The sequence below is a fragment of the Fonsecaea erecta genome (assembly GCF_001651985.1).
Source record: "Fonsecaea erecta strain CBS 125763 chromosome Unknown Scaff7, whole genome shotgun sequence".
NCBI classification, from domain to species: Eukaryota; Fungi; Ascomycota; class Eurotiomycetes; order Chaetothyriales; family Herpotrichiellaceae; genus Fonsecaea; species Fonsecaea erecta.
The window spans coordinates 22,217-45,625 of NW_017387250.1; the positions used below are offsets into that span (position 1 = coordinate 22,217).

Here is a 23,409-nt window from a genome sequence, read left to right on the forward strand (position 1 = left end):
CAGTACACTCTGGCTATGGGATCGCGTATCCAAAGGCGTGACCCGTCAGCATGCTCCTCAAGTACTAAGCTTACTCTTATTTCATTTTGCTACATCGTCTGCATCGTCGGCATGAGAGCTTTGGGTTGGCTGGCTGGGCATTCCGTGAGTCGCAAGACCTGGACTATGGCCGGTGCCAGCCGTTGTATCCCCCATTGTGTTTTCGTGGGTTTGGTAGGCGACCGCGCCTGCATATCCTTTTGACAAGTGCCCACCTCTTGTCCAGGTCCTTCTCCAGCTTCGTCATACTGCTTCGTCGATATTTATTCGTCGGAGACGTTCGCCTGTCATTCTTCCACACGACGACAGGTTCGAGATCCGGTGCTAGTTCCCTGCAACGACAACTTCCTTGAACCGGAGGACCATGGTCAGCGCGCCTCAAAGATTGGGAATTTGAACAGCAATCAATTACTTTAGCCACTGAGCGAGTATGGTTTGAACGAATGCGCTTGAAAGGTCTTGTCTTCTCTTCTCTTGAGCAATCTTGCAAATGTGGAGTCCGTCACCAGCTTGTCGGAAAGCCCGCAGGTCAAAGTTCGGCCTTGCTCGCCCCCTCTCGTTTAGCCACGCGCAGGCCCCTCAAAAGAACGCATGGAAGCTCCCACAGAAGCTTGGCATAATCCGCCACTGCAACATCCTTATCTCTGTCAATCCACTGGGGCACTAAGCAAGCAATTCCCCAAGCCGCTTGGCAGCCCCAATCCTGTGGAGAGATCAGACGAGGAGAGACAGCGAAAGCTACGGGCCTTGCCCGAGTGGCGGATCGGCTTGGAATTGGACCAAAACAGACGTTTCACTACTCATTACGTCCGGCAGGTCACTCCATCTCTATCGCGTTCTCATCATTCGTGCTCGCCGGTGCCGGGCAACATTTTGAAAAGCGACGTGTTTGTGCCTGGGACGGCCAACTCTTCATGACGGTCTCGTGATGTTGAACAAGAGTTGGCGAAGCCCGATCACGAGAGAAGCGCCACCATCGGTCGTCACAAGCGATTGCTTCTGCTGGCTTCTCCACTCAGAAATGGCCTCCTTCTCCGCAAAAGCCGAGGCAGGCTTCGTTAGATGGACGCGCCCCGGCACGATGTCACCTTTTTGTGGCGATCGCCAATGAGCTTTCTGAACCAGCCCGGGATTTGTGCCGCCCGAACCACTCTGGATGCGACGACAAAAGCCTCCTATCTATGATTTGCTGTACCTGGTTGCCGCTAACACCCTTCGCAACCTAAGGGTGCTTGTAGTGCTTGCCGATATTTGGGAAGCTTGGTGCTTTAAAACCGGGGTGATCCTCTGATACGTTTCTGTTTCCTTCATTCCTCCCTCTTGTCTGTCGTCAAGATGAGTTTCGAAAACAAAACCGAAACGCTCAATGAGAAGTATGCCAACGATGTCCCGCCTCATAGGCCGGGCTCGTTCTCGGCGCACGCACGCGGCCGACAGTTTAGCGTCGACCCGGAAGATCGTGCCTTGGTCGAAGGAGACCAGTACGCCCTCCACCGCGAACTGAAGGGTCGACACATGCAAATGATTGCCATGTGAGTATAACACCGAGTCCCTGAGCCTCGAAGCGTCGTTGTACTGAACGACCCTTTTAGTGGTGGTGCAATTGGTGCAGGTCTGTTCATTGGTTCTGGAGGTGCTTTTCAGACTGGTGGACCTGGCTCTGTGCTTATCGGTTTCATGATCATCGGTGGGTTACTCTGAAAGAAATTGCGATGCGACAGCTAACGCGTTTTTTAGGTCTCATGGTGTATGTTTCTTCCCAACATCGGAAGGCTCTTGTCACTCATCTCACATTATTGTTATAGGTATCTCATGATGCAGGCCTTGGCGGAGATGTCCGTCATGTATCCGATCAACGGGGCTTTCACCATGTACATCTGTCGCTTCGTTGATCCCTCTTTTGGGTTCGCGTGCGCCTGGGAGTACGCGATCAGTTGGTTGACTGTCCTTCCCTTTGAGATTTCGGCTGCGTGCAATATCATCCACTACTGGCATGGATCGGACGGCATCAACAACGCTGCTTGGATCGTGCCGCTGCTCGTCGCTTTGATGGCTATTCAGGTCTTTGGTGTGAGGGGATATGGCGAAGTAGGTCCACCGACAGAGTTCAGGAACAATGAGCTAACTGAACAGGTCGAATTTGCTCTCAGCATTCTCAAGATCATTGCCTGTATAGGATTTATGATCCTTGGGATAATCATCGACTGCGGCGGAGTTCCAACAGACGACAGAGGCTACATTGGTGCAAGATATTGGTAATTTTGGACTCGAAGTGGCTACTGCCGGCAACGCTGATCGTTCGATACAGGCATTCACCTTACCATGCATTCCTCAATGGCTTTCACGGCTTCTGCAGTGTCTTCGTCACCGCGGCGTTTGCCTACACAGGAACTGAGTTGACCGGACTGGCTGCTGCAGAAACGACCAACCCGAAGAAGGAGATTCCTCGGGCCTCGAAACAGGTCGTGTGGCGTATTGCCATCTTCTACATTGTCAACTTGTTCCTTGTCGGTTTGATCGTACCAGAGAACAGCCCTTTGTATAGTGGCGAAGGTTCCGAATCGCGTCACTCACCTTTCGTCATCGCAATCCAGCTTGCCGGCATCAAGGTCCTCCCATCGATTTTCAACGCTGTCATCCTGATTTCTGTCATGAGCGTTGCCAACTCCTGCACCTTCGGCTCGACTCGAACAATTCAGGCTCTTGCTGCCAATGGTGCGTGCGTAATTCCATAGCTCTCTACAGCGCTAATTTCAAAAACAGGCATGGGTCCCAAGATACTAGCCTACGTCGACAAGAAGGGCCGCCCTATGTCTGTGGTGATTCTCCAGCTTCTCTTCGGCTGTTTGGCATTTATCAACCTGGCGGACAATGGCGGCACAATCTTCAACTGGCTCCTCTCACTATCGGGCCTTTCAATCCTCTTCATCTATGGCGGTATTGCGCTGGCTCATATTCGCTTCCGCGCGGCCTGGTAAGCAGCTAAATACACTCTTCACCCCAGGTCTTCAGTGGCTAACCAGTGACAGGAAACACAACGGTCATTCTTTGGAGGAGCTTCCCTTCAGGGCCGCATTCGGCGTCTGGGGATCGTGGTTGTGCCTGCTCATCAACGTTGTCAGCCTTATGGCTCAGTTCTACGTCGCACTATATCCAGTCGGAGGCCCTTACCTGGATGCCAATACGTTTTTCCAACTCTACCTTGCTGGCCCTCTACTAATCTTCCTGTACTTGTGCTGGAAGGTCTACAGCTGGTTTGTCCGGCCAGCGGACCGCCCATTATTCATCAGGACTAAGGATATTGATATCTACACCGGTATGAGAGAAGGCCAGCGGGCCTCGATCAGCGGCCCAGGTGTCTCAGAAGAGCAGAGGCGCGCCAGCATAATGGAGATGCAGGAGGAGAACAAGAAGAGAGGCCCCAAGGACTATGTCATGGCTGTTCTTAGAAACATTATCTAAAATGTCCAAAGGCTGGACAGAGCACAATGCATGGGACAGGGGTTTATAGTCGCATTGCATGGGCAAAAGCGATAAAGGTTGGAGGATGTGTTGGCATGCAGTTGTGATAAGGTGGTCTGTAGTACGGCGGATCAAGAACTGGTCAATGCAGGTCACACATGTGAAACTTCAAGGACCATATCACCGAATTTAAAATGCTTCGAACTCTCATGGCATATAGAACCCAGCCTATCGAACGCGTGCTCCTTAAAGGTGCCTCATCCCAAGTAGGTGTCCTTTCAATCTTGTACAATGCAAAATGATTCTTTCCAGCGATGATCAACAGTGCCACGCAGTGCATGCTGCCTATTCTCAGCTTCAAGGATTGCTGGTATAAAAAGGCCTGGGACTGAAAGCCATTTCGGTAGCGCCTACGTCGAATACAGCCAACACGTTGTTTAAAAACGTGTCACCGAGTATGTGCAGGCTGGTGGAGGCCGTTTGAATTCCACTAACGCAAATCCCGCCAGGGATGTGCTGGTTTTGGATCAGGTCCTCTGGATTGAGCTCGAACACCTTGTCTCCGATCTGAACACCCACATAGGGGGCGGTGGCGTTGCAATCCACAAGATATAGTCCGCCTTCCACTGTGGCTGGAGGGTCGAACAGGCTGTTTATGTGTTCCGAATCTTGGGTCGGAACGTACATAAGGGAGGTTCCGGAGTCAACAATGTATTGGCGGGAAGTGGCATTGACACCATGGTAGACGAGGCTGCTGGAGCTCTGGGTGGCCAGGGTCGATCGTTTGTGGGTTGGGTTGCTCAATTGGCTTCACCGCGAAGGAGCCTGTCGCATTGATACTAGGATCGTCAGGGTGTGGGATCCCTCCAATCGCAAGCACACCGCCTGCGGATATGTTCGCTGAGGAGCGTGAGAGCGCAAGGCTGAACATTGGCGGGGCCAGGTTGTCAACAAATATCGAGTTCATGATGGCTGAGTAAGGCAGATTGTCGCCCGTAACGTTGCCAGCACTAATTTTGTCGTTGGATGAATTTGTTCCGGGATATGCATTGGTGAGAGACGAATAGGCCAACCCCGCAAGTCCGGAGGATAGACCGTCACCAGACCAAGCAGCAAGCAAAGGAAGGCCAACTTCTTGATTCTGAATCTCAATTCCGGCGAATGTGACTCTCTCCAAGCCAAGTGTTCCATAAAGATATTCGCCGTCACCGTAGCTGGTGTAGAAGTTCTCGTCGGGGATTTCAGAGAAATTATCATCTGGGACGTAGCCTCGCGAGCCAAATCCACACGTTGAAGCAGGTAGAGTAGCATTAGTAGTCCGATTGACACAAGTAAATCCAGCTTTAACAAGCCACGTATCAGAACTGCCGGTGTCAATGACTACCGGGAATTCTTGGGTTCCGAATGTAATATTTGCTAGAAAGGCAACGCCATAATGTATTCCGGTCAAAGGTGCCTCGGCAGGCTGTAAAGCATGGTTTCGCAGATGCCAGGAACTGGTTTTGGTATTGCCGTTGACCGCTTGCAGTGCTGTCCTTTGATGTGTGTGCGGATACTGGTCGACCGTGGCTTTTGTGCTGGGAATAGCGATTCCAAGAGCCTTATGGGCCATAAATGGCACGAGAACTAAGATCTCTAACACCCTCATGATGGTGTGGAAGGAACCACAACTAATAGGAAGGAAGGTTAGGGTGTAACTGGCGAGTATCCCACGTGACAAGATACTGCACTGCTCTTCCCTATTGAAGATGTCTGAGAGGCTCAACAGAGAGAGATTCCTGGCCAGGGAAAGCAAACCCGTTTTTATAGTATTAATCCTTTTGATAGCTTACCAGGAAGTCGGGATATGACCACGAGTAATCGAAGACTGACAAGCTAAGGATTCTTGATAGTCCCCACCTCAAAGCTCCGCAATGTGCATAGTGGCAGGAGCCAACGCGCGTCAGTGAGCGCCGGGGCCAAGGCATCGTCAAAGGATTCAGCGTTCTGATGCTGAGGTTAGAAATACTAAAGAAAAACTGTGCAAGTACCTGCTGCCAGAATTAAGAACTTCACAGAATTCTCTACTTTGGTCACGTGGCAGCCAAGCGTTAGTTCCCAGTTTAGTATCAATTGTCGGGAAACCTTCCCTGCTCGTCAAGGCGTCGGGAGTATCTTCAGTATGCCAGTTGCATCAAGTCCACGCTCAACGAAGCTAACCTGCTTAACCACAACCTTGTCATCCCACCCAAACTAATCTCGATATACGAGTTGCTCGCCACATATCTTCGCTAATTAACAAGATGCGGACAAGCTATCCAGAGGCGCCTGCATCAACGCTGCCCGCGTCAGCTTCTGCCAAGCGTACGTGCATGCAACCAAGTGTGCCCTCCTTGAGTTGATCAGTGTCTGGTTTTCATATCCTAGCCCGCCATGGTCAACATCTCTTCCCAACCCGCAATCGCAAACGCCAAGCTGTCATTATATCATCTCATCATGTCGTCGTAGAGTGGATGGTCCCAGCACGCCACTGGTGTCCAGGAGTGACTCAGAATATCAAAGCGGCAACCCAGTGCACTCTTGCTGATGCTTCGGTATCGCCGCAACCATACTCGGCAAGGAGTGGTTTTATGCTGCTCGTGATAGCTCTGTATTTCCGAGGCCCTTCTCTGGCATGCGGCTCTTCCTGTCGAACGCCAGGAGAGAAGCCAACGACAAGGAGGACCCGGAATGCAACAACTCCCAATGCTCCCGCATACGCCACATCCCCAAACCGTCTCTGGCGGCGTTTGCGACATGATATACCCCATGGTGATCCAGTTTGCTCTTCGTCCAAGCCAACCACACTATCCTCCTCGTCCTCCAGACTAACTTTTTTGAAGCCGAACGAGACATTGTGGTAATTGAACGGCGCGTCCAAGTTTGTCACAAAGAGCTGCTTTAATGTTCTTGGATGTCTGTCGAAAACCGGCCAAGTGGCGAGGATGGCACTGTATATTTAGCAGACAACGACGAGTTTGGCTCAATTAGGCGTTGCTTGCGTCCTTGAAGAATAATAGATAAGCAAAAAGGTCGCTATGCACGCATAGCACGTTAGAGCACCTCCGGAACATAGCAATCCGGAAACCGAGGAACTCACCGAGTCTGGATTTGTTCTTAGGACATTGGCTTATAATGTGGAGCGACCATGCCGCGCGTTACGCCTGACTGGGACCCTGATCAAAAGCCGAAAAACCTCAATTCCGATCACTCCCCTCAACCAAATATAACAATCCTTTCGAGGGAAAAGACTGTCTCTGTGATAAACAGCCTCTAGTACCAGCAATATTTCATATCTCTCGATCCCATGGGGAACCTTGGTTACCAGACCACCTATGATCTGACTTCGTTCAATACGTACGCTAGCAACAAACATGGCCTTGTGGCAGCATAGGCTGACCGTTTTCGCCCTCGGCCTCTCCATTTCACAATCGTACGCCCATCTCATCTCTCCAGCAATGTCGACGCAAGACATCATCCACTGCGGCACTAGTATTGACGAAGCCCGATCTCTGGGCTGTCACTTCGACATCATATCATATGCCTATTATCCCAACACATGCTGGGATTCACATCTCGACGACTCTTTGTCCACAGGTATCGCAGAGATTGGGAATGGTCGACTCTAAATAACGAGACTTGAACTGTCGACCAAGTCCTCACGGGCAATTACAGCCACTTGCATGCCAAGTCTGATTTTCATCAACTATATTGCGTCTATGAGTGGCAACACTTGCTACGCTCACTGGCGCTAGGACGACCCGTCGATTTGAAGGATGGCGATTTGGGCCACGCCTACCACTGTTCCATAAAACATCAACGATGGTGGTCCGACGCATTGGAGCTGATTATTTGGTTTGCTCGATGACGACATGACAGTGGAGCAGATGGCGGATAAGAGTGGTCTGAGCTTCCTGTGAATCTGGGAACCACGCTAGTCAGGTACAGGATTGCAGCCACACTGCTTCTTGAGGGCATCCATTTTCCTGGATACCGTCAGCAATGTCTGCTCTGCATTGTGGAGATGTCATCTCAGTAGTTCCTGAAACATTCTTCCCCAGAAAAGCAGTTATTCTTGTTTTCGTAACCTCATCTGGAAAGTGGACCATTTACTTGTGAAAGAACTTTCAGCCGGAAGGACGCGACCCTGCCTTGACATTTGCTCACCTCGCTTTTTGCGCCGAATGCTCTCGACCATACCCCCGTAGATGCCGTGTGCTAAACAGTACATGTTACACATGCACGCAGTCCTTGGAATATGTACGGTCGGTTCATTAGCCTGATGACGTACGTTTGCTTCGACACGAACCCGTCCTTTGTGTTTCTTCGCGCGAGAGCCCGGTGTGCTAGATTCTACTGGCAGTAAAGCGTGCTTACTCGCGCGCTCGTCACACCTTTGGGCCACGGTCGATCACAGTCAGCGGCGCGCTCGACTTCGGTCGACGATACGCCGAAGCCATGAACGAAGCAATTGTAATGGGTTCCGCCCAGCGCGGCCCGAGAAAGGGTGAGCGGAAAGCCACTAACCACTTTAGCATTTCCTGTCTCGACGCCTCCATATGACCAATTTAGTCCGACCTGGGCCGTCAGATGGATATGGCACGACGAAGATTTCAACTGCATCATCCTCCCTTTTATGAGTCCCGGATGGTATTAGCATCGAGGAATTGCCATCTACCCGCGCCGAGGTACAACTCTTACACACGCCCCGTGATTCTTGGAAGCTATTCGATTCTTGATTTTTAAATATGCCATCAAAGACCGAACAGTATCTACAGCTGGCATCGAACAACATCGAACGCGATCAGTGACACTCCAGCGATGAGAGCTCAGAAATCACGTTGACCGGCGAGTCTGAGCAAAATCACAAGAGGATGAATAGATGGTGTCTCCTGAAAGAGGTGTTATCCAGACAGGATTGACCGGGCATGGCTCAGTGCAGGCCTCATCATTTCTTGGGCAATATCTGCCACTCTCACCCTCTTCGTTCTCTACCATCTGCGCTACAATGTAGGCCCGACGAAGCCTCTCTTCCCACAAATCGCTTGGTGTAAGTCTTCGAAATTTGTTGACGCAGGATCCAATTGACCATTCTCTGTCTGAACAGCGCCGCTCCAGCGCCTTCTTGAATACGACAGCAAGGTCTTTAAATCCACTTTCGGCGGAGATGTCGATCTGCGATACCAAGGAACGCCATTTACAGAGATCGATGCTAACTATGATGATCTATCCAACTATAAGCTGCTCAAGTCCTCATTCCACTGTTTTTGCAACAACTGGGAAGCTTATCCGCATGTGATTGAGCAGTTGGGTCAATAATCCTGAATGCCTACGAAGCAGCACATATTCCCAACAAGACATGGCCAATTTTCTAGGAACCAGGCAGTTATATTGCTGTGATTGATGTCTTCCATCACCTACACTGTCTCAATATGATCCGCAAGGCCTTCCAGCTCCGTGACGCGAAGTCAAAACCATCGCACGGCCTCCAAGTCGCAGCCCCGTCTTCGACTACCCCCAGTCTATCAAACACTCAGCCCTTGCCACCGGCCATTCCAACCCCAGGGCTAGCCAAAATGAAGTTCTCCGAATCTGTGCTGCGACTCTATGCGCCGTGAGCCCTCAATTGCAGCCCCGGCCCCGGGTCCAGTGGTGAGTCTTCAAAGCTCCAAGCTTTTCTCGTGGTCAATGGCAACCTGACCAGTCTACCACAGGAGCTTGACAGGGATCTCCTAGCTGAATTCTGGGGGCTAATTCGTTACGACGACAAGGTCAGACCGGCGGTGAGTTTATGGCAGACTGGCCAACAGGGTAGTCTATACTAAATTGACCCTTCTAGGAGTTTGACAAAGATCTTCTAGCCGCAGGTTGGGGACTAACCAGTTATGACGACAAGGTCAAGCGCGATGGCCCCGAAGAATCAAATCTCTTTGGCTGGCTGATTTCCATTCTAGACTATACGGGAGAGGACGCCGCCACCGAAGCAGCTTAAGCAACGGGATCCAGTCAAATCGAAAAGGATGAACATCCACTAGATATAGCTGGATATGTTAACGGTTAGAATTGCAGAATTTGCAGGACTTGTTGGATCGAGATGAGCACGCCGGGGTCTCCATTTCTTCGACTTCCGCTACTAACGCACCTAAGCGGACCTGATACGAGGTACCAAGATATGATCTGAAGCACGGGTGATGAGGAGAGCAGTGAAACATGGGACTTCGCTGTGTCCTTGTCTCTTTGCACAGAACACACGCAATAGATCAAGTAGATGGGAATACGCGCACATTCATTCTCCACACTTTCACGAAGTCAATCGTCTCAGCAATCTCGGGCTTATCCGTGAAAGCATCTGCCTACTCGATGGCCTCATATGACCTAGCTTATAGGTTAGTGCAAAGCAAAGCGCCGAATTCATTAACCAGAAGGCATTATGCTCTTCTTGAAGTGCCAACACACTCATAGACTATATTCGCACCGAGCTGCTCTTCAACATAAAGTAGACTGACTGTCTCGATACAGTATGCCATCAAGCAGTGCGCTCTCTCTGCCGAGCATCATGGCAATGAATCGCTGAGCTTCTGGTACCTGAGACGCAAAGACGACGTCCCGGCTCAGGACGAGCTACGCGGAAAGACCCGGCATGTCGCTGAGCTGAAGCTGAAGCCTAAGCTGAAAGTCCTGACCCTGGCTGGGATGTCGACGCGAGATCTACTCGATCTTGAGCTTCCTCGTTTTATTCAACTCGAGTACTCGTACATGTGAGGCCTAGAATAATCCATGGATACCGATAAGTCTAAAATATAAGGCGGTTGGTGGTCGCGGGTGAAGGCACAACGATTCTGCGCACGAATTACTGCAAAGAGTTAGTTTCTCGACAAGTTTCATTCACTCTCAGACACTGCCCCAGCTTTCGCCTCAAAGAAGCGAGGACGAATTAAACGGAGCCAAGCTGTCAGAGGAAAACTGGCAGCCACTGGTATAGCCCACCATTCGCCGGCCGAGTTTTGAAAGAGTCTTGAGCCATATTCGACATTTTTCTCTCGTCCATTCATACCCCCGAAAATACGAGGTGGCATTTGTGGCGGACCAAACCTTACTTCAGTACTTGCTCCACATCACCTTCGAAAAGAATGCCATTCTGAGTTCGAGCGCCAGGTGTGGCCGAGAGATACTTCGAACATGGTTTGCGTCGGCGCCGAGTTCGAGCTACTCAGCGTGGAGCTACCATTTTCCTAGACTTCGCGAAGTTTACTTCTTATGGATTGCGATGCTTCGCCAGCGGCGTTTTGGGCTTCATCATCGCCAGTTTGAACGCTGCGCTTCGGATAGAGGAAAACCATAATTAGGCTCTTCTATACTCAAGCACTATCCGAAGAGGCACCCATGGCGAGATCACGGACTATATACAGCGGCGTGTCGCACCGGAAGCTCTTCGTCTTTCATCATTCAAACACTTCTCAGTTGAAGACTCATCGAACCACTCCACCATGACTGAAACCATTCCAGGGCCACGCGCCCTGCCCATCATCGGCAATCTTCTGGACATCTGGGAGGATCGAGCAATCCCTATCCGCGGCCTTGAGCGCTTCGCAGGAATATACGGCCCAATCTATCAAATCACCGTCAACGGTAAACGGCGGATCTTGTGTAGCTCTGCAAGTCTTCTTGAAGAGATGGTTGATGAGAGACGCTTCGTTAAAATCCCGCCTGCGACTATCTCGGAGAGACCAGGTCCCAAGGGGCTCTTCGCAGCGCGCAATGAAGACCCTGACTGGGCTCAGGGCCATCGAATTCTCATGCCGGCCTTTGCCCCATTGTCTGTCCTGGACATGTTCACGGACATGAAGGACATCGCAAATCAATTGATTCTGTCCTGGGCGAGGAAAGGACCAGAAAACAAGATCCTGGCCACTGAAGATTTCACCCGATTGACACTGGACACCATCGCCCTCTGCACCATGAGTTACCGCTTCAACTCGTTCTACCAAGACACCATGCACCCATTCGTACAAGCGATGAATGTCGTCTTCGCTGAGAACAACGCGAAAACGAGTCGACCCACATTCATCCAAAGTTTTCTGTTCAAGACCAACGCAGAAACCGTGCAGGCCAGGAAGGTCCTTGTAGAAACTGGGAAAAGGATCATCGAAAATCGCAGAGCCAATCCGACAGACAACAAAGATGTTCTGAACACCATGATCTATGGAAAAGACCCTAAGACAGGGGAGATCATGCGCGACGAACTCATTATCGAACAGATGATCACTTTTCTTATTGCTGGTATGTTTTCTACTTCTCTCTTGAAACTTGGCTGACGGCTCGAGGCCACGAGACCACCTCTGGACTGTTGTCTTTCGCCACCATGCAGCTGTTGAAGAATCCCGAAACCTACCTTAAGGCACAGAAAGAAATCGACGAAGTCATCGGTACCCGGTCCATCGAAGCTGGCGACATCAGCAAACTGAAGTATTTGAACGCTGTGCTGCGTGAGACTACCCGACTCAATCCCACAGTACCCGTTCTCCAGAAACAAATTAATCCGGCGGTTGCACATCAAACAGTCACTGTTGACGGTGGCAGATACAAGCTTGAGCCAGCCGACAACATTGTGATATTGCTAAGCAAAGCTCAAAGAGATCCAAAAGTATGGGGGGAGACGGCAGATTATTTCGATCCTGACAGGATGTTAGACGAAAACTTTGATAGAATCACAGCCAAATATCCTGGTACCTGGAAGGTGAGTCTCAGCTCCGCAACGTGCGACAGAAGTTTAACAATCCGGAACAGCCGTTTGGAAACGGAAAGCGAGCCTGTATTGGGAGACCTTTTGCCTGGCAAGAGGCGATGCTGGTCCTCGCCATGATTCTGCAGAACTTCGAAGTGAAACTCGATAACCCCAACTACAAGCCAGCCATCAAACAAGCATTGACCATCAAGCCGGACGAACTATACATCCGAGTCACGCCTCGCAGGAATATGGATGCCACATCAATGGACCTCTTGATACACAGCAAAAGCGGAAACGACTCTCAAGCCCACTTGTCCTCTTCCAAAAAGGAGATAGAGGTGTCTCAATCCTTCAAACCGATGACCATTCTTTATGGCTCCAACACAGGCACTTGTCAAGCTTTCGCTCAGCGGCTTGCAGCAGACTCAGGATCGCATGGGTTTCATGCCAGTGTTCAAGACTTAGACAGTGCTACGAACGCATTGCCGAAGGACCATCCGGTGATTATCATTACTTCCTCCTACGAAGGCCAGCCACCGGATAATGCGGCCAGGTTCATGGAGTGGCTCTCAAGCTGTGGACAGGACTCTTTGCACGGCGTGCAGTATACAGTCTTCGGCTGCGGCCACCGTAAGTGTCGTTATTTCTGCTACCATTCTATCTAACTCCTATGCAGGTGATTGGAGCCAGACTTTCCACCGCGTTCCGAAGCTTGCTGATGAGCTTCTGGAGAGATGCAGTGCTAGAAAGATCGCTTCTTCGGGCTTTACCGATGCGTCGAAGGGTAATATGTACGGCGAATTCGAAGAGTGGCTGGAGAATTCTCTTTGGACAGAGCTCTCCGGCAGCGAGAGCAAAGCGGGCCAAGCTGAGGTGACTCACGTCGAGATATCGACAAGTGCACGGGCTTCAAGTCTCCGGTACGATGTCTTCTTGGCCAAAATAAAAGACAATCGGATACTCACCATGGAGGGAGAACCGGTCAAGTGTCACATGGAAATTGAACTCCCAAAAGACATTGCTTACGAATGTGGCGACTATGTGGCTATTTTACCACTCAACTCTGAGAAAAGTGTTCAAAGAATCATGGCGCATTTCGGCCTGCCCGGTGATGCGGTGATTACAATCAAGTCAAGCGGTCCATCAACCATTCCTACGGATATTCCACTCTCAGTCTTTGATGTTTTGCGAAGCTACGTTGAATTGTCTCAACCTGCCACGAAGAAGGGCATCAAAATCTTTACAAAATACACTGAACATGCCGACGACAAAGCCTATTTGGAGAATCTGACAGTGGAAAATTCACGCTTCGAACAGGAAATCACCCAGAAGAGAACAAGCCTCTTCGAGCTACTCACTAAACACCCATCTATCAATTTGCCTTTTGGTGAATACCTCAGCCTCTTGCCGCCGTTGAATGTACGTCAATACTCAATCTCCTCTTCACCCCTCTCGAACCCCAACGTCTGCTCCATCAGCTACGGGGTGATCGACACCAGGGCTTTGTCTGATGCCAATCAACGCTTTGAAGGGGTTACCGGAACATACCTGTGTGGGTTGAAAGCTGGTGATTCAATCCAAGTGAGCATTCGGCCGACGGTGAAGAAAACATTCCGCCTACCGGTCGACCCAGAGAAAACTCCGCTGCTCATGTTCGCAGCTGGCACTGGCGTTGCTCCCTTCCGAGGCTTTCTCCAGGCACGGGCCATTCAGATGGAGTCAAATTCTGAACGAAAATTGGCGCCGGCTGTCCTGTTCTTAGGATGCCGAAGCCAAACAAAAGACAGGCTTTACGCGGAAGAACTGGACAGTTGGGCGGAGAAAGGTGTCGTGAACATCAGATACGCATTCAGCAGAGAGAAAGAAGCTTCTCTAGGCTGTGCGTACGTGCCAGAAAGGATGGTCCGCGAAGCAGAGGAGATTGTGACTCTGTGGAGAAGTGGCGCTCGGGCTTATATTTGCGGTACCCGAAAGTTCTCCGAAGGAATTCGTGACGCTGCAAAAAAGATAGCCGTTATGGTCAGGGACGGCGAACATGGTCGAACGGAAGCTGAGTTGAAGGAGTTGGAGCAACGTTTTCGCGAGGCCATGCAGACTAGAGTTGCCAGCGACGTTTTTGACTGAGGATTGAGTATACAGAGGGCGCATGAAAGGGCTTTGCTGGCTCAGCTGGGGTGTCATGTATTTCGGGTGTTGAGTATTACTTATTTAAAATCAAGCTATGGACTGAATAAAGTCGTTTATGATGCAATTTTGTTAACACGTGGAGACCCCTGGTTACTCTGCACACATCCGGCGCGCTGATTTCGAGATACTCCGATCGAGGTCAAGTTTTTCCCTTGTATGTAGCCAACAAAACTTCTAAGCACAATGCTCTAATTTTACCGCAACCCTTACGATTCCACGCACAGCAGGAACGCAGCTTTCTTGTGTGTGTGCGGCAGGGGAGAGAGGCATTTGTAAGAGTATTCCTGCCTTATCCGCTTCCCGCTACCTTCAAAGCTGTGAACTATATGACCTTTGGGATAACCTTTGTCGCACTGCGTTACGTTATCCGATTATTACTAGAGTGTCTCACGAACCGAAAACATGCTATTCAACTCCCGTTAGAACGCCGACACCGCGCCAAATATATCAGAACCTCAACGAGAAAACGCTATGCCCACCTCAGACCCAGCGCACATTTTAGCCTTGTCTCCCTCTGAGAGGCTCAAACGCCTGGATACCGCAGCTCAAATCCGTTGGATACCATGCGTCGACCACTGCCTGCATCGGTTGATAGGTCTGCGTCTTCCGTTCCACGCAGGCCTCAAACTCCTTCGCATTGAAAGTAAAATAGATGGCAACCATGAAGATGACGGCCGCAATGCAAACGATCAATACCGGCAAACCGATCGTGGGATCGTCGTAAGTGATGTGTGAGTCACCTGTCACTCCAGATTTGGGAGTGCTGACGATGATCCATACACAAGTTAATTCAATGTGAACGTGGACTTGACCCTGTCGCTCTTATTTAAATGCTGTAGAGGGCATAAAAAGGACAAAGGCTTGAGCATGAGCAGTTTGGACAGATCGATATACCCAACCATGTAATCTTTGAGCATGCACTGGAATTTACCCCCGCCAGAACAGCCTAGATGGTTGCGATAAGCTCCAGGATTTGAAGCTGGGAGGAAGGTTAGATAATGTACCCTGGAGGGGCTGGACTGCGCATACCCAAACGTGAGCAGATGTCGGCCGAGGGGAAGTGCTGCAGTAGACGCAGTTGCCTTGGTGATCACCTGAATGATAATGAGAGCCGTAGAGATGACAACATAGAAGAAGACAGTTGTCCATGCACTCTCCACAGATGCATTACTTATCAATATGAACGATAGATCGTCAATCATACATATAACCACTGGAAGCTGCCAGCGACGACATTCTCTTTCCTGGAAACTTCGGCGAGATTGTGAAAAGGGGAATCACTCGTCTGCACGTCGGGTGCCACATATTTGCACGTAAAGGAGGAAGAGAGATGCTAGAGCGTAAGCTTCGTAAAGGCTCGAGCAGGATGAAAGATAGTCGGCTGCTTGGTAGAAGTGGTTGGAGATGACGGCAACGACCGCAACACCAGAAGCGTAGAGACAATCCGGAAAATCTGGCGTTGCTCATTCGAAGCCCTGTTTCGACGCAACTGAGGAACCACCAGGTTTGCCTACAAGAGCAGAGAAACGCAACAACACGCCAGCCGATAACAGAGATCAGATTTTGGAATGTGAGAGACCCAACGATCTGATCATCACCCTTTGCACTGGCATTGGCAGGTTTGGCTGTGCAGCCTGTCGAACTTGAAATGACAATGGTACTAAAACCAGGTATTCAGGGGTAATCTGTAAAACGCGCGTTCGGGGATAGTTCCTGTTTCGCTCTTTTTGAGGGAAGGAATCTGCATATCCAATCCGAGCGTTAAATGTTCTCAGGCCAGTGATACGATACGGTCCCAAGCCCCAAAGCAGGAGCTGTCGGAGTTCATTGTGGCATCGAGGAGATAGTATCTTGTGTCCCGAATTTCTAGACGCTGGACGCTGAATGCCGAGTTTGCAACATGAATCACATCACGGAATTTGGCAAACTGCATGGTCGGGAGGTGTGAGAGCGCACCCATAGGTTTTAATCTGTTGCATAACCTGGTCATCTCCTCGCATCAGTCTTGAGAAGAAGAAATTTAGCCCTACCCGGCCATCAGCCCCTCGGCCATAGGCCTGGTAGCAAGCCCAAACACGGTCTGAATAAGCTTTGTCGCAACCGAGTCGAGAAACCGTTCGCTTTGCAGGGTTGCGTCGAGAGGCTGGCTAGTAATAGCTGCACGGGTTCAGCGTCGAGACTGGTCAGGGATAGAGCAGCTGAAGTGAAAGAAAAAGCAGAGGCGGAGTTCTTTTTTTGGATGTTTTCGGAAACCGTCCCGAGGTTTTAAGCGAGCGGGGAATGCGCTAGCTGGCGCTAGTTCTGCTAGTCGCCCGTATCCGCTTATACTGTGCCAATGCGGTAATCCTTGCGAAAAATGGTAGAACATACAGCTCAGTCTGGTGGAAACTGTATTATATCCTAAGTTCACCTAGTGAACTTGGGCACACAGCATCACTCCAACAAGCGAAGCAATGTCGCAGCAGTTCCTTCATCTGTCCGCCTCGACCTCGGAAATGCTGGCTCATGCTCGTGTTACATTGATGTCATGGCATCCGATCCGCACCTCAGTTGACCTGCTCAAATTTTCAGCAATATAGAGTATACAAGGGGAAGGCCGCCTTGACGCAGAGATGCAAGTTTCGGCCAGTTTGACAAGTGAGTTGTCTTCCAGAGCTCATGATTATTCTGGCATTCAATGGAGCGACAAGCCAGCAACGCATCCAGTACTGAGGAGGATTATCAGGAGATATACGGAGCAGCAATCCATGATCGACTTCGAGATGGGATTCGAGTGCTTGCTGAACGCAAGAAACCCACCCGCCACCACCACAGGCTGTTACATATCGAGAATCAAGACCCTGAACTGACAAGAATCGCAACGACAATCTCTAAGGACATTGGAATCACACCGGAAACCCTTGCCGATGTTGACCCTCGGCTGGATCCTGGAAATGAGGAATTCGACTTTCGATTCTGGGCCTCGACCATCATCCAGTTGGTCACAGAAGACGGCATCAAGCGGGCCAATATTGGCGTTTGCTTCAAATCCCTCACGGTCTCCGGGACAGGTTCGAGTCTCGCTCTACAACCAACCGTGGCGAGCCCATGGCTTGCTCTTATGCGATTGCCAATGCTCGTAGCTAGACGCAAACAAGAACCCAAGGTGATACTCCATGCTTTCAATGGTTGCGTGAGAAGTGGCGAAATGCTGCTCGTGTTGGGCAGACCTGGCAGTGGATGTACAACCTTTCTGAAATCGATATCTGGTCAGCTTGGTGGATTAACAAGAACATCCGATTCCATCGTCAACTATGATGGCATATCACAAGATCTTTTTATCAAGAACTTCAGAGGGAAGGCGGTCTACAACCAAGAGAATGACGAACACTTCCCGCACTTGACGGTCGGGCAAACATTGAGTTTTGCCGCACATGCACAAGCCCCTCAAGCTCGGATTAGGGGCGTTGATCGAGAAATGCAAGCCACCCACGTGGCGGAAGTCATGCTACGGATTTTCAGACTCTCTGCTGTTCGAGATACGAAGGTCGGCAGCGACACCGTACGTGGTGTCAGTGGGGGGGAGAGGAAGCGTGTTAGCATTGCCGAAATGGCTCTGGCGCGTTCTCTGTTGGCTGTCTGGGACAACGCAACTCGGGGCCTCGATTCGGCAACCGCATTGGAGTTTGTACGCTCCCTACGCACATTGGCTGATGTTGCTGGAGTCACCCAGGCTGTTGCTCTATACCAGGCCAGCCAGGTCATCTACGATATCTTCGACAAGGTGCTGATACTGTACGAAGGACGACAAATATTCTTTGGCCCTGTTGATTCCGCCCGCGCTTACTTCCAAAAAATGGGATGGTACTGTCCTCCTCGACAGACAACTCCAGATTTTCTGACCTCAGTAACCAATCCTTCGGAACGGCAACTCCGCCCTGACTGTACAGACAGAGTCCCTCAAACGGCCACCGAGTTTGAGCAATACTGGCTGGAATCCGAAGAATACCACGCCTGCATGGCAGAGATTGCTCAGTACGAAGAGGATACCAAAGGCAACGGCCGCCTCCAGGAACTGCAAGCCGCCCATCATGCAGCACAATCACACCACACTCGAGACTCGTCTCCTTTCCTCATCTCCGTATGGATGCAAATCCGGCTGTGTATGAAGAGGTCTTCTCAATTGCTGTGGAACGACAGAGCATCCACGGTGACGCTCGCGATTGGACGAGTTATACTTGCCCTAATTGTTGGCAGCATATATTTTGGGCCTCCTGATACCACAGCGAGCCTCCAGTCCAGAGGCTCGGTGATTTTTCTCGCCACTTTGATGAATGCGTTGATGGCCGTTACTGAGATCGGAACTCTGTTCGCCAAAAGGAGTATTGTCCAGAAGCAGGATACCTTTGCCTTCTACCATCCGTTCGCAGATGCGCTTGCTTCGTTTATTGTCGACATCCCCGTCAAATTTGTCATCTCGACCTTGTTCAACGTGGTTTACTATTTCTTGGCCGGTCTCCGCCTCGAGGCTTCGAATTTCTTCATCTTTCTGCTGCTCAACTTTGTCTGCACTCTAGTCATGTCGACTATATTTCGCAGCATCGGCGCTGCCTCAAAACAGCTTCCCCAAGCCTACGCTATTGCCGGTATTGGGATTCTTATGATGGTTATCTACACCGGTTTTACACTTCAAACTGCCTATATGCACCCTTGGTTTCGATGGATCAACTATATCAATCCAATCGCCTACATCTTTGAGGCACTGCTTGTCAATGAAGTCCATGGCAGAAACTTCCCTTGCGCTCCACAAAGCATTGTTCCTCCCTACGCCGTTGGAAACTCTACATTTGCTTGCGCTGTAATTGGAGCCAGGCCAGGCCAGAGTATCGTGTCCGGAGATTCGTGGGTGCAGTCCGGTTACCAATATAGCTACTCACACCTTTGGCGAAATCTTGGGATTGCATTGGCCTACATGGTCTTCTTTCTTGGCTTCTACCTGGTTGCCACAGAATTTCGGTCAAGCGTGAAAGCGGAACCACAACGGCTCGTATTTCGAGACTACAGAACAGCACAGAGTCTGAATGCAACTGAAGGCGACATCGAAACAAAGGCAGCCCGCAACCAAGAAACCGCCTCCGCGCAGGTTCATGGTGTAGAGGATGCTGAGCCCGACTCGGGAGCGATGTCTCACAGCATAGACGAGCAAGTGAGCGAGAAAAGACACGGAAAAACCGGCTCCCTTGCATGGCAGGATTTAACATTGGACATTTCAGTTCAAGGCAAGCAACGACGCTTACTGGACAACGTCAACGGCTGGGTCGCGCCTGGGACACTCACCTGCTTGATGGGAGTCTCGGGGGCTGGAAAGACGACATTACTCGACACGCTCGCACAGCGTCATAACACAGTCGGGAAAGTTTCGGGCAAGGTCACAGTAGATGGGTTGCCTCTCAAGCCATCGTTCCAGCGAAAGACGGGATATGTCCAGCAGCAGGATCTCCATCTGCCTTCCAGTACAGTCCGCGAAGCCCTACGTTTCTCGGCTCTTTTACGCCAACCTGCATCAGTGCCACTGGCAGAGAAATTCGAATATGTTGAGAAGGTGATCGAAGTTCTCAAAATGGAACACTTCAGCGATGCAGTGGTTGGTCAACCTGGCGAAGGACTGAACATTGAACAGAGGAAACTTCTGACAATCGGAGTCGAGCTTGCAGCCAAACCGTCAATCCTATTTCTGGATGAACCTACCTCTGGCCTAGACTCACAGAGCGCGTGGACAATCGTATCATTGTTGAGGAGACTGGCGGATAACGGCCAAGCCATCCTTGCTACCATCCACCAGCCTTCAGCTATGCTCTTCCAGCAGTTTGATTCCATCCTCCTCCTCGCGAGAGGTGGCCGCACAACATATTTCGGACCAATCGGTACAGATTGCCAGACACTGACCCGCTTCTTTGAGGGACACGGGGCTAGAGCCTGCGGCGCAGCAGAAAACCCTGCTGAGTATATCTTGGATGTTGTCGGCAATTCTTCCCACGACTGGCCCGAGCTTTGGAAAGCGAGCCCTGAGTTCACCAACGTCAAGTCCGCCGTCTGCAGGGTGCCGCCAGAATCCTCCCGCCACGGTGATGATGCTGACGACCGGCTACAGTTCGCGGTGTCTTTTGTGAGCCAGTTCCAGTGTGTCACCCAACGGCTCTTTCAGAACTACTGGCGCAATCCAGGCTACATCTACGCCAAGTTGCAATTTGGCCTCCTATCCTCACTTTTCATAGGGTTCACTTTTTTCCTGCAAAATGCTTCGGCTACTGGATTGCAAAATGTCATTTTTGCGATCTATATGCTGAATGCCACATTCTCAACAGTGGCCAATCAGGTACATGGTCCTCCTGTTCTACTTCTGAAGTGCTAACGTCAAATCTCAGATCATGTCGAGATTCCTCCCACAACGGGCTTTATTCGAAGTCCGGGAATCTCCCTCAAAGATGTACAGCTGGCCTGTCTTCCTGATGGCCAACATCCTCGTGGAAATCCCTTATCAAATCATCCTCTCTGTGGTTGTATGGGCGTGCTGGTACTTTCCAGTTTTCGGGCTTCACCACGACTCCACAACTCGAACTCTGATGTGGGCATTTTGTCTGCAATTCTTACTCTTCGGATCGACCTGGGCGCAGATGCTCATTTTCACCATGCCAAGCACCGAGACGGCGGCTGCTCTTTCGACCATCCTGTTCACGCTGACCCTGCAATTCAACGGCGTGCTGCAGCCGCCCTCAGCGCTTCCAGGATTCTGGATCTTCATGTATCGCGTGAGTCCTTTCACCTATCTAATCGGCGGGTGGGCTGGAACGGGCTTGGCGAATAGAGCGGTCGTCTGCGCAAAGAATGAACTAGCAGTTTTCGATCCTCCATCCGGACAAACGTGTGGCCAATATCTCTCGGCTTACCTGAAAGGTGGCGCTCCAGGATCCCTACTCAATCCTGCCGCAACAGCAAGCTGCGAGTACTGTCCGATCAGAAGCGCCAACCAATTCCTCGCGGCCTCGTCGATTGAACCATCAGACAAATATCGGAATTTGGGCATTTTATTCGCTTACATTGCTTTCAATATTGTTGCTGCAATCTTTCTATACTACATCTTCAGAGTCAGGGGTTTCTCGATCAAAAGCCTGCGGAAGCTGAAGCCAAAGTCGGATACCCCCGAGGAAGAAAGAGAGCATGAAGAAAGAGCTCATCAGAAGAAAGGCTCTCAATTGGCGTTTTATTTCCATTTGGCGTGGGCGATTCTGAGAAATCTTGTTCGGTAGAGGTCTTGATAGATTGAGGTTGAACTTACACAGGACAACCTTCTAGGTAATAATCATGTGATGAATACATGGTTCTACCTTTGTGCCAAGTTGAAAGACGAACACTTGAGAAAGACGAACATTTGTTGATAAATATGCAGAATTGTGGTCCGCGGGTTTAACGAGGCTAGGCAGTTGTTGTGTCTACCGCCATGCTGATCGATATATCCTCCGCCGTAGGCTTACCCATGGCTCCGGTTTTATTCTCCTGATCTTACCGCACATGCATAGAAGCCTCCAAAGGCTTGCAGATTCAGTGCAAAATTGTGCCGGATTAAACTGCGCGGATTCAAGCTGGATATCGAAAAATCTGCAAGGATGCGAGAATATCCTAACGCAGAGACTTGGCTGAAAGATTTCCATGTCGTTGACGATCACATCCAGCCGTCGACTTCATAGGCCTAAGCAAGTTGCTTGCTCGCCTCCTCCACTGACAAGCGTTGCCCGCCTTCGTCTGGCGGGATCGATCGAATTTGCAACAAAAGCTAGGTGGCATATCTGCATGCGCTGCACCACAGTTTGATTTTCGCTCCTTAGGAAGATTGCTCAAGCTGCAATCGGTCAGCGAAAGTCGTCGACGACATGACTGGCCCAAGAAAAAGGGGTGAGAGCATGGTAATCGAAAGGTGGGAAATGATGGCTTTCGAGTACAATGGACACATGGTTCACCGAGGACCCCAAGAAATCGGTGGTAAGCAGAGCTCGGCAGGAAATAAACATTGCGGTCTCACATTGCTTCTCTGGCTCGATAATGCCACGCATAGCAGTGCCAACATATGTATGTAACCACCTCTTGAATAATAGTTGTATTATGTCTGCCCAGGGTCCTGGGGGGCTAAGGCTAGTGACAGGTGTCTACCGAAGATCAAGGCGGATGTCGCTACAGTCGTCAAGTTGACGACAATGCATGACCTATCTCATGGATCGGCCGATTGGCAAGCAGTAATACTCGAGGGCGGACCCGGCAACTTTTGCAGTGCTAGGCAAAAGTAGTAACGGGTTTGGGGCTCATGGTTGCAGAAAGTGGATTGGCCGTTGACGATCAATTCCGTCGTGTCTGTATTGGAATTTTGAGCTTATGCTGATCTCTGTTCCGCCGCATCTGACAGCAGGCACGAAAGACACGTCGCTGCGGCACAGATGGTAGACATTGAAGAAGCGTGTGGGAAAATAATGCGGGTAAGAACCTAGGAGGGCCTTACGGGCTGCCTTTTCGCGAAGCCTGAATCAGCAGACGTCCTGGCGCTCAGCGCGCCTGTAGCAGCCTCGTTTGCGACTAGTACTACTGCTCTAGCCGTTGATCATCGAGGGCTGACCTTTGGCCAACACTTTCCATCTCGAGGGTTAATTCTCCCACCAGGCCCTTACCATCAAGGCCATGGAAGCTTGTCCTTGCCGTCACTGTTGTTGACCGCCAAGTTCAGGCTTGAGCCGCAGCTACTAGCCTGCGACGTGCGCTTCCGTTCTACCTTTCGAGCAAGGGGTGGCTGCGCCCTTCAGCTCCGCTGCTTAATCTGAATCCGACTTTCAGCAACGCCATTCTAGGCTGTTCAAAGCGAGGGCCCCAGATGCAAGCGATGCCAATAGGTTCCACGCATGTGTCCGAAACACGAGGAAGCCTGGTCTCTGGATCTCGTTTAGTATGACCAG

At 50.6% G+C, this 23,409-nt stretch overlaps 5 protein-coding genes across 5 annotated transcripts; 4 read left to right on the forward strand and 1 right to left on the reverse strand.

The window, feature by feature from the left end:
• Window positions 1-1,374: 1,374 nt before the first annotated feature.
• Window positions 1,375-3,501, forward strand: AYL99_07859 (hypothetical protein; the record flags this gene model as incomplete). The annotated part of the gene is made up of 8 exons (XM_018839368.1): window positions 1,375-1,571; window positions 1,632-1,726; window positions 1,777-1,786; window positions 1,845-2,127; window positions 2,173-2,294; window positions 2,348-2,754; window positions 2,803-3,013; window positions 3,069-3,501. 8 exons carry the CDS (start codon window positions 1,375-1,377, stop codon window positions 3,499-3,501), a joined length of 1,758 nt encoding a protein of 585 aa, XP_018690489.1.
• A 357-nt stretch (window positions 3,502-3,858) lies between these two features.
• On the reverse strand, window positions 3,859-5,149 carry AYL99_07860 (hypothetical protein; the record flags this gene model as incomplete). The annotated part of the gene is made up of 2 exons (XM_018839369.1): window positions 3,859-4,263; window positions 4,316-5,149. The coding sequence occupies 2 exons, from the start codon at window positions 5,147-5,149 to the stop codon at window positions 3,859-3,861; spliced, it is 1,239 nt and encodes a 412-aa protein (XP_018690490.1).
• Window positions 5,150-9,126: 3,977 nt separating this feature from the next.
• On the forward strand, window positions 9,127-9,511 carry AYL99_07861 (hypothetical protein; the record flags this gene model as incomplete). The annotated part of the gene is made up of 3 exons (XM_018839370.1): window positions 9,127-9,171; window positions 9,234-9,302; window positions 9,359-9,511. The coding sequence occupies 3 exons, from the start codon at window positions 9,127-9,129 to the stop codon at window positions 9,509-9,511; spliced, it is 267 nt and encodes an 88-aa protein (XP_018690491.1).
• Window positions 9,512-11,006: 1,495 nt separating this feature from the next.
• On the forward strand, window positions 11,007-14,371 carry AYL99_07862 (hypothetical protein; the record flags this gene model as incomplete). Its single annotated transcript, XM_018839371.1, has 4 exons — window positions 11,007-11,799; window positions 11,844-12,256; window positions 12,307-12,877; window positions 12,924-14,371. The coding sequence occupies 4 exons, from the start codon at window positions 11,007-11,009 to the stop codon at window positions 14,369-14,371; spliced, it is 3,225 nt and encodes a 1,074-aa protein (XP_018690492.1).
• A 2,740-nt stretch (window positions 14,372-17,111) lies between these two features.
• Window positions 17,112-21,720, forward strand: AYL99_07863 (hypothetical protein; the record flags this gene model as incomplete). The annotated part of the gene is made up of 2 exons (XM_018839372.1): window positions 17,112-20,789; window positions 20,839-21,720. 2 exons carry the CDS (start codon window positions 17,112-17,114, stop codon window positions 21,718-21,720), a joined length of 4,560 nt encoding a protein of 1,519 aa, XP_018690493.1.
• Between the last annotated feature and the right edge of the window lie 1,689 nt (window positions 21,721-23,409).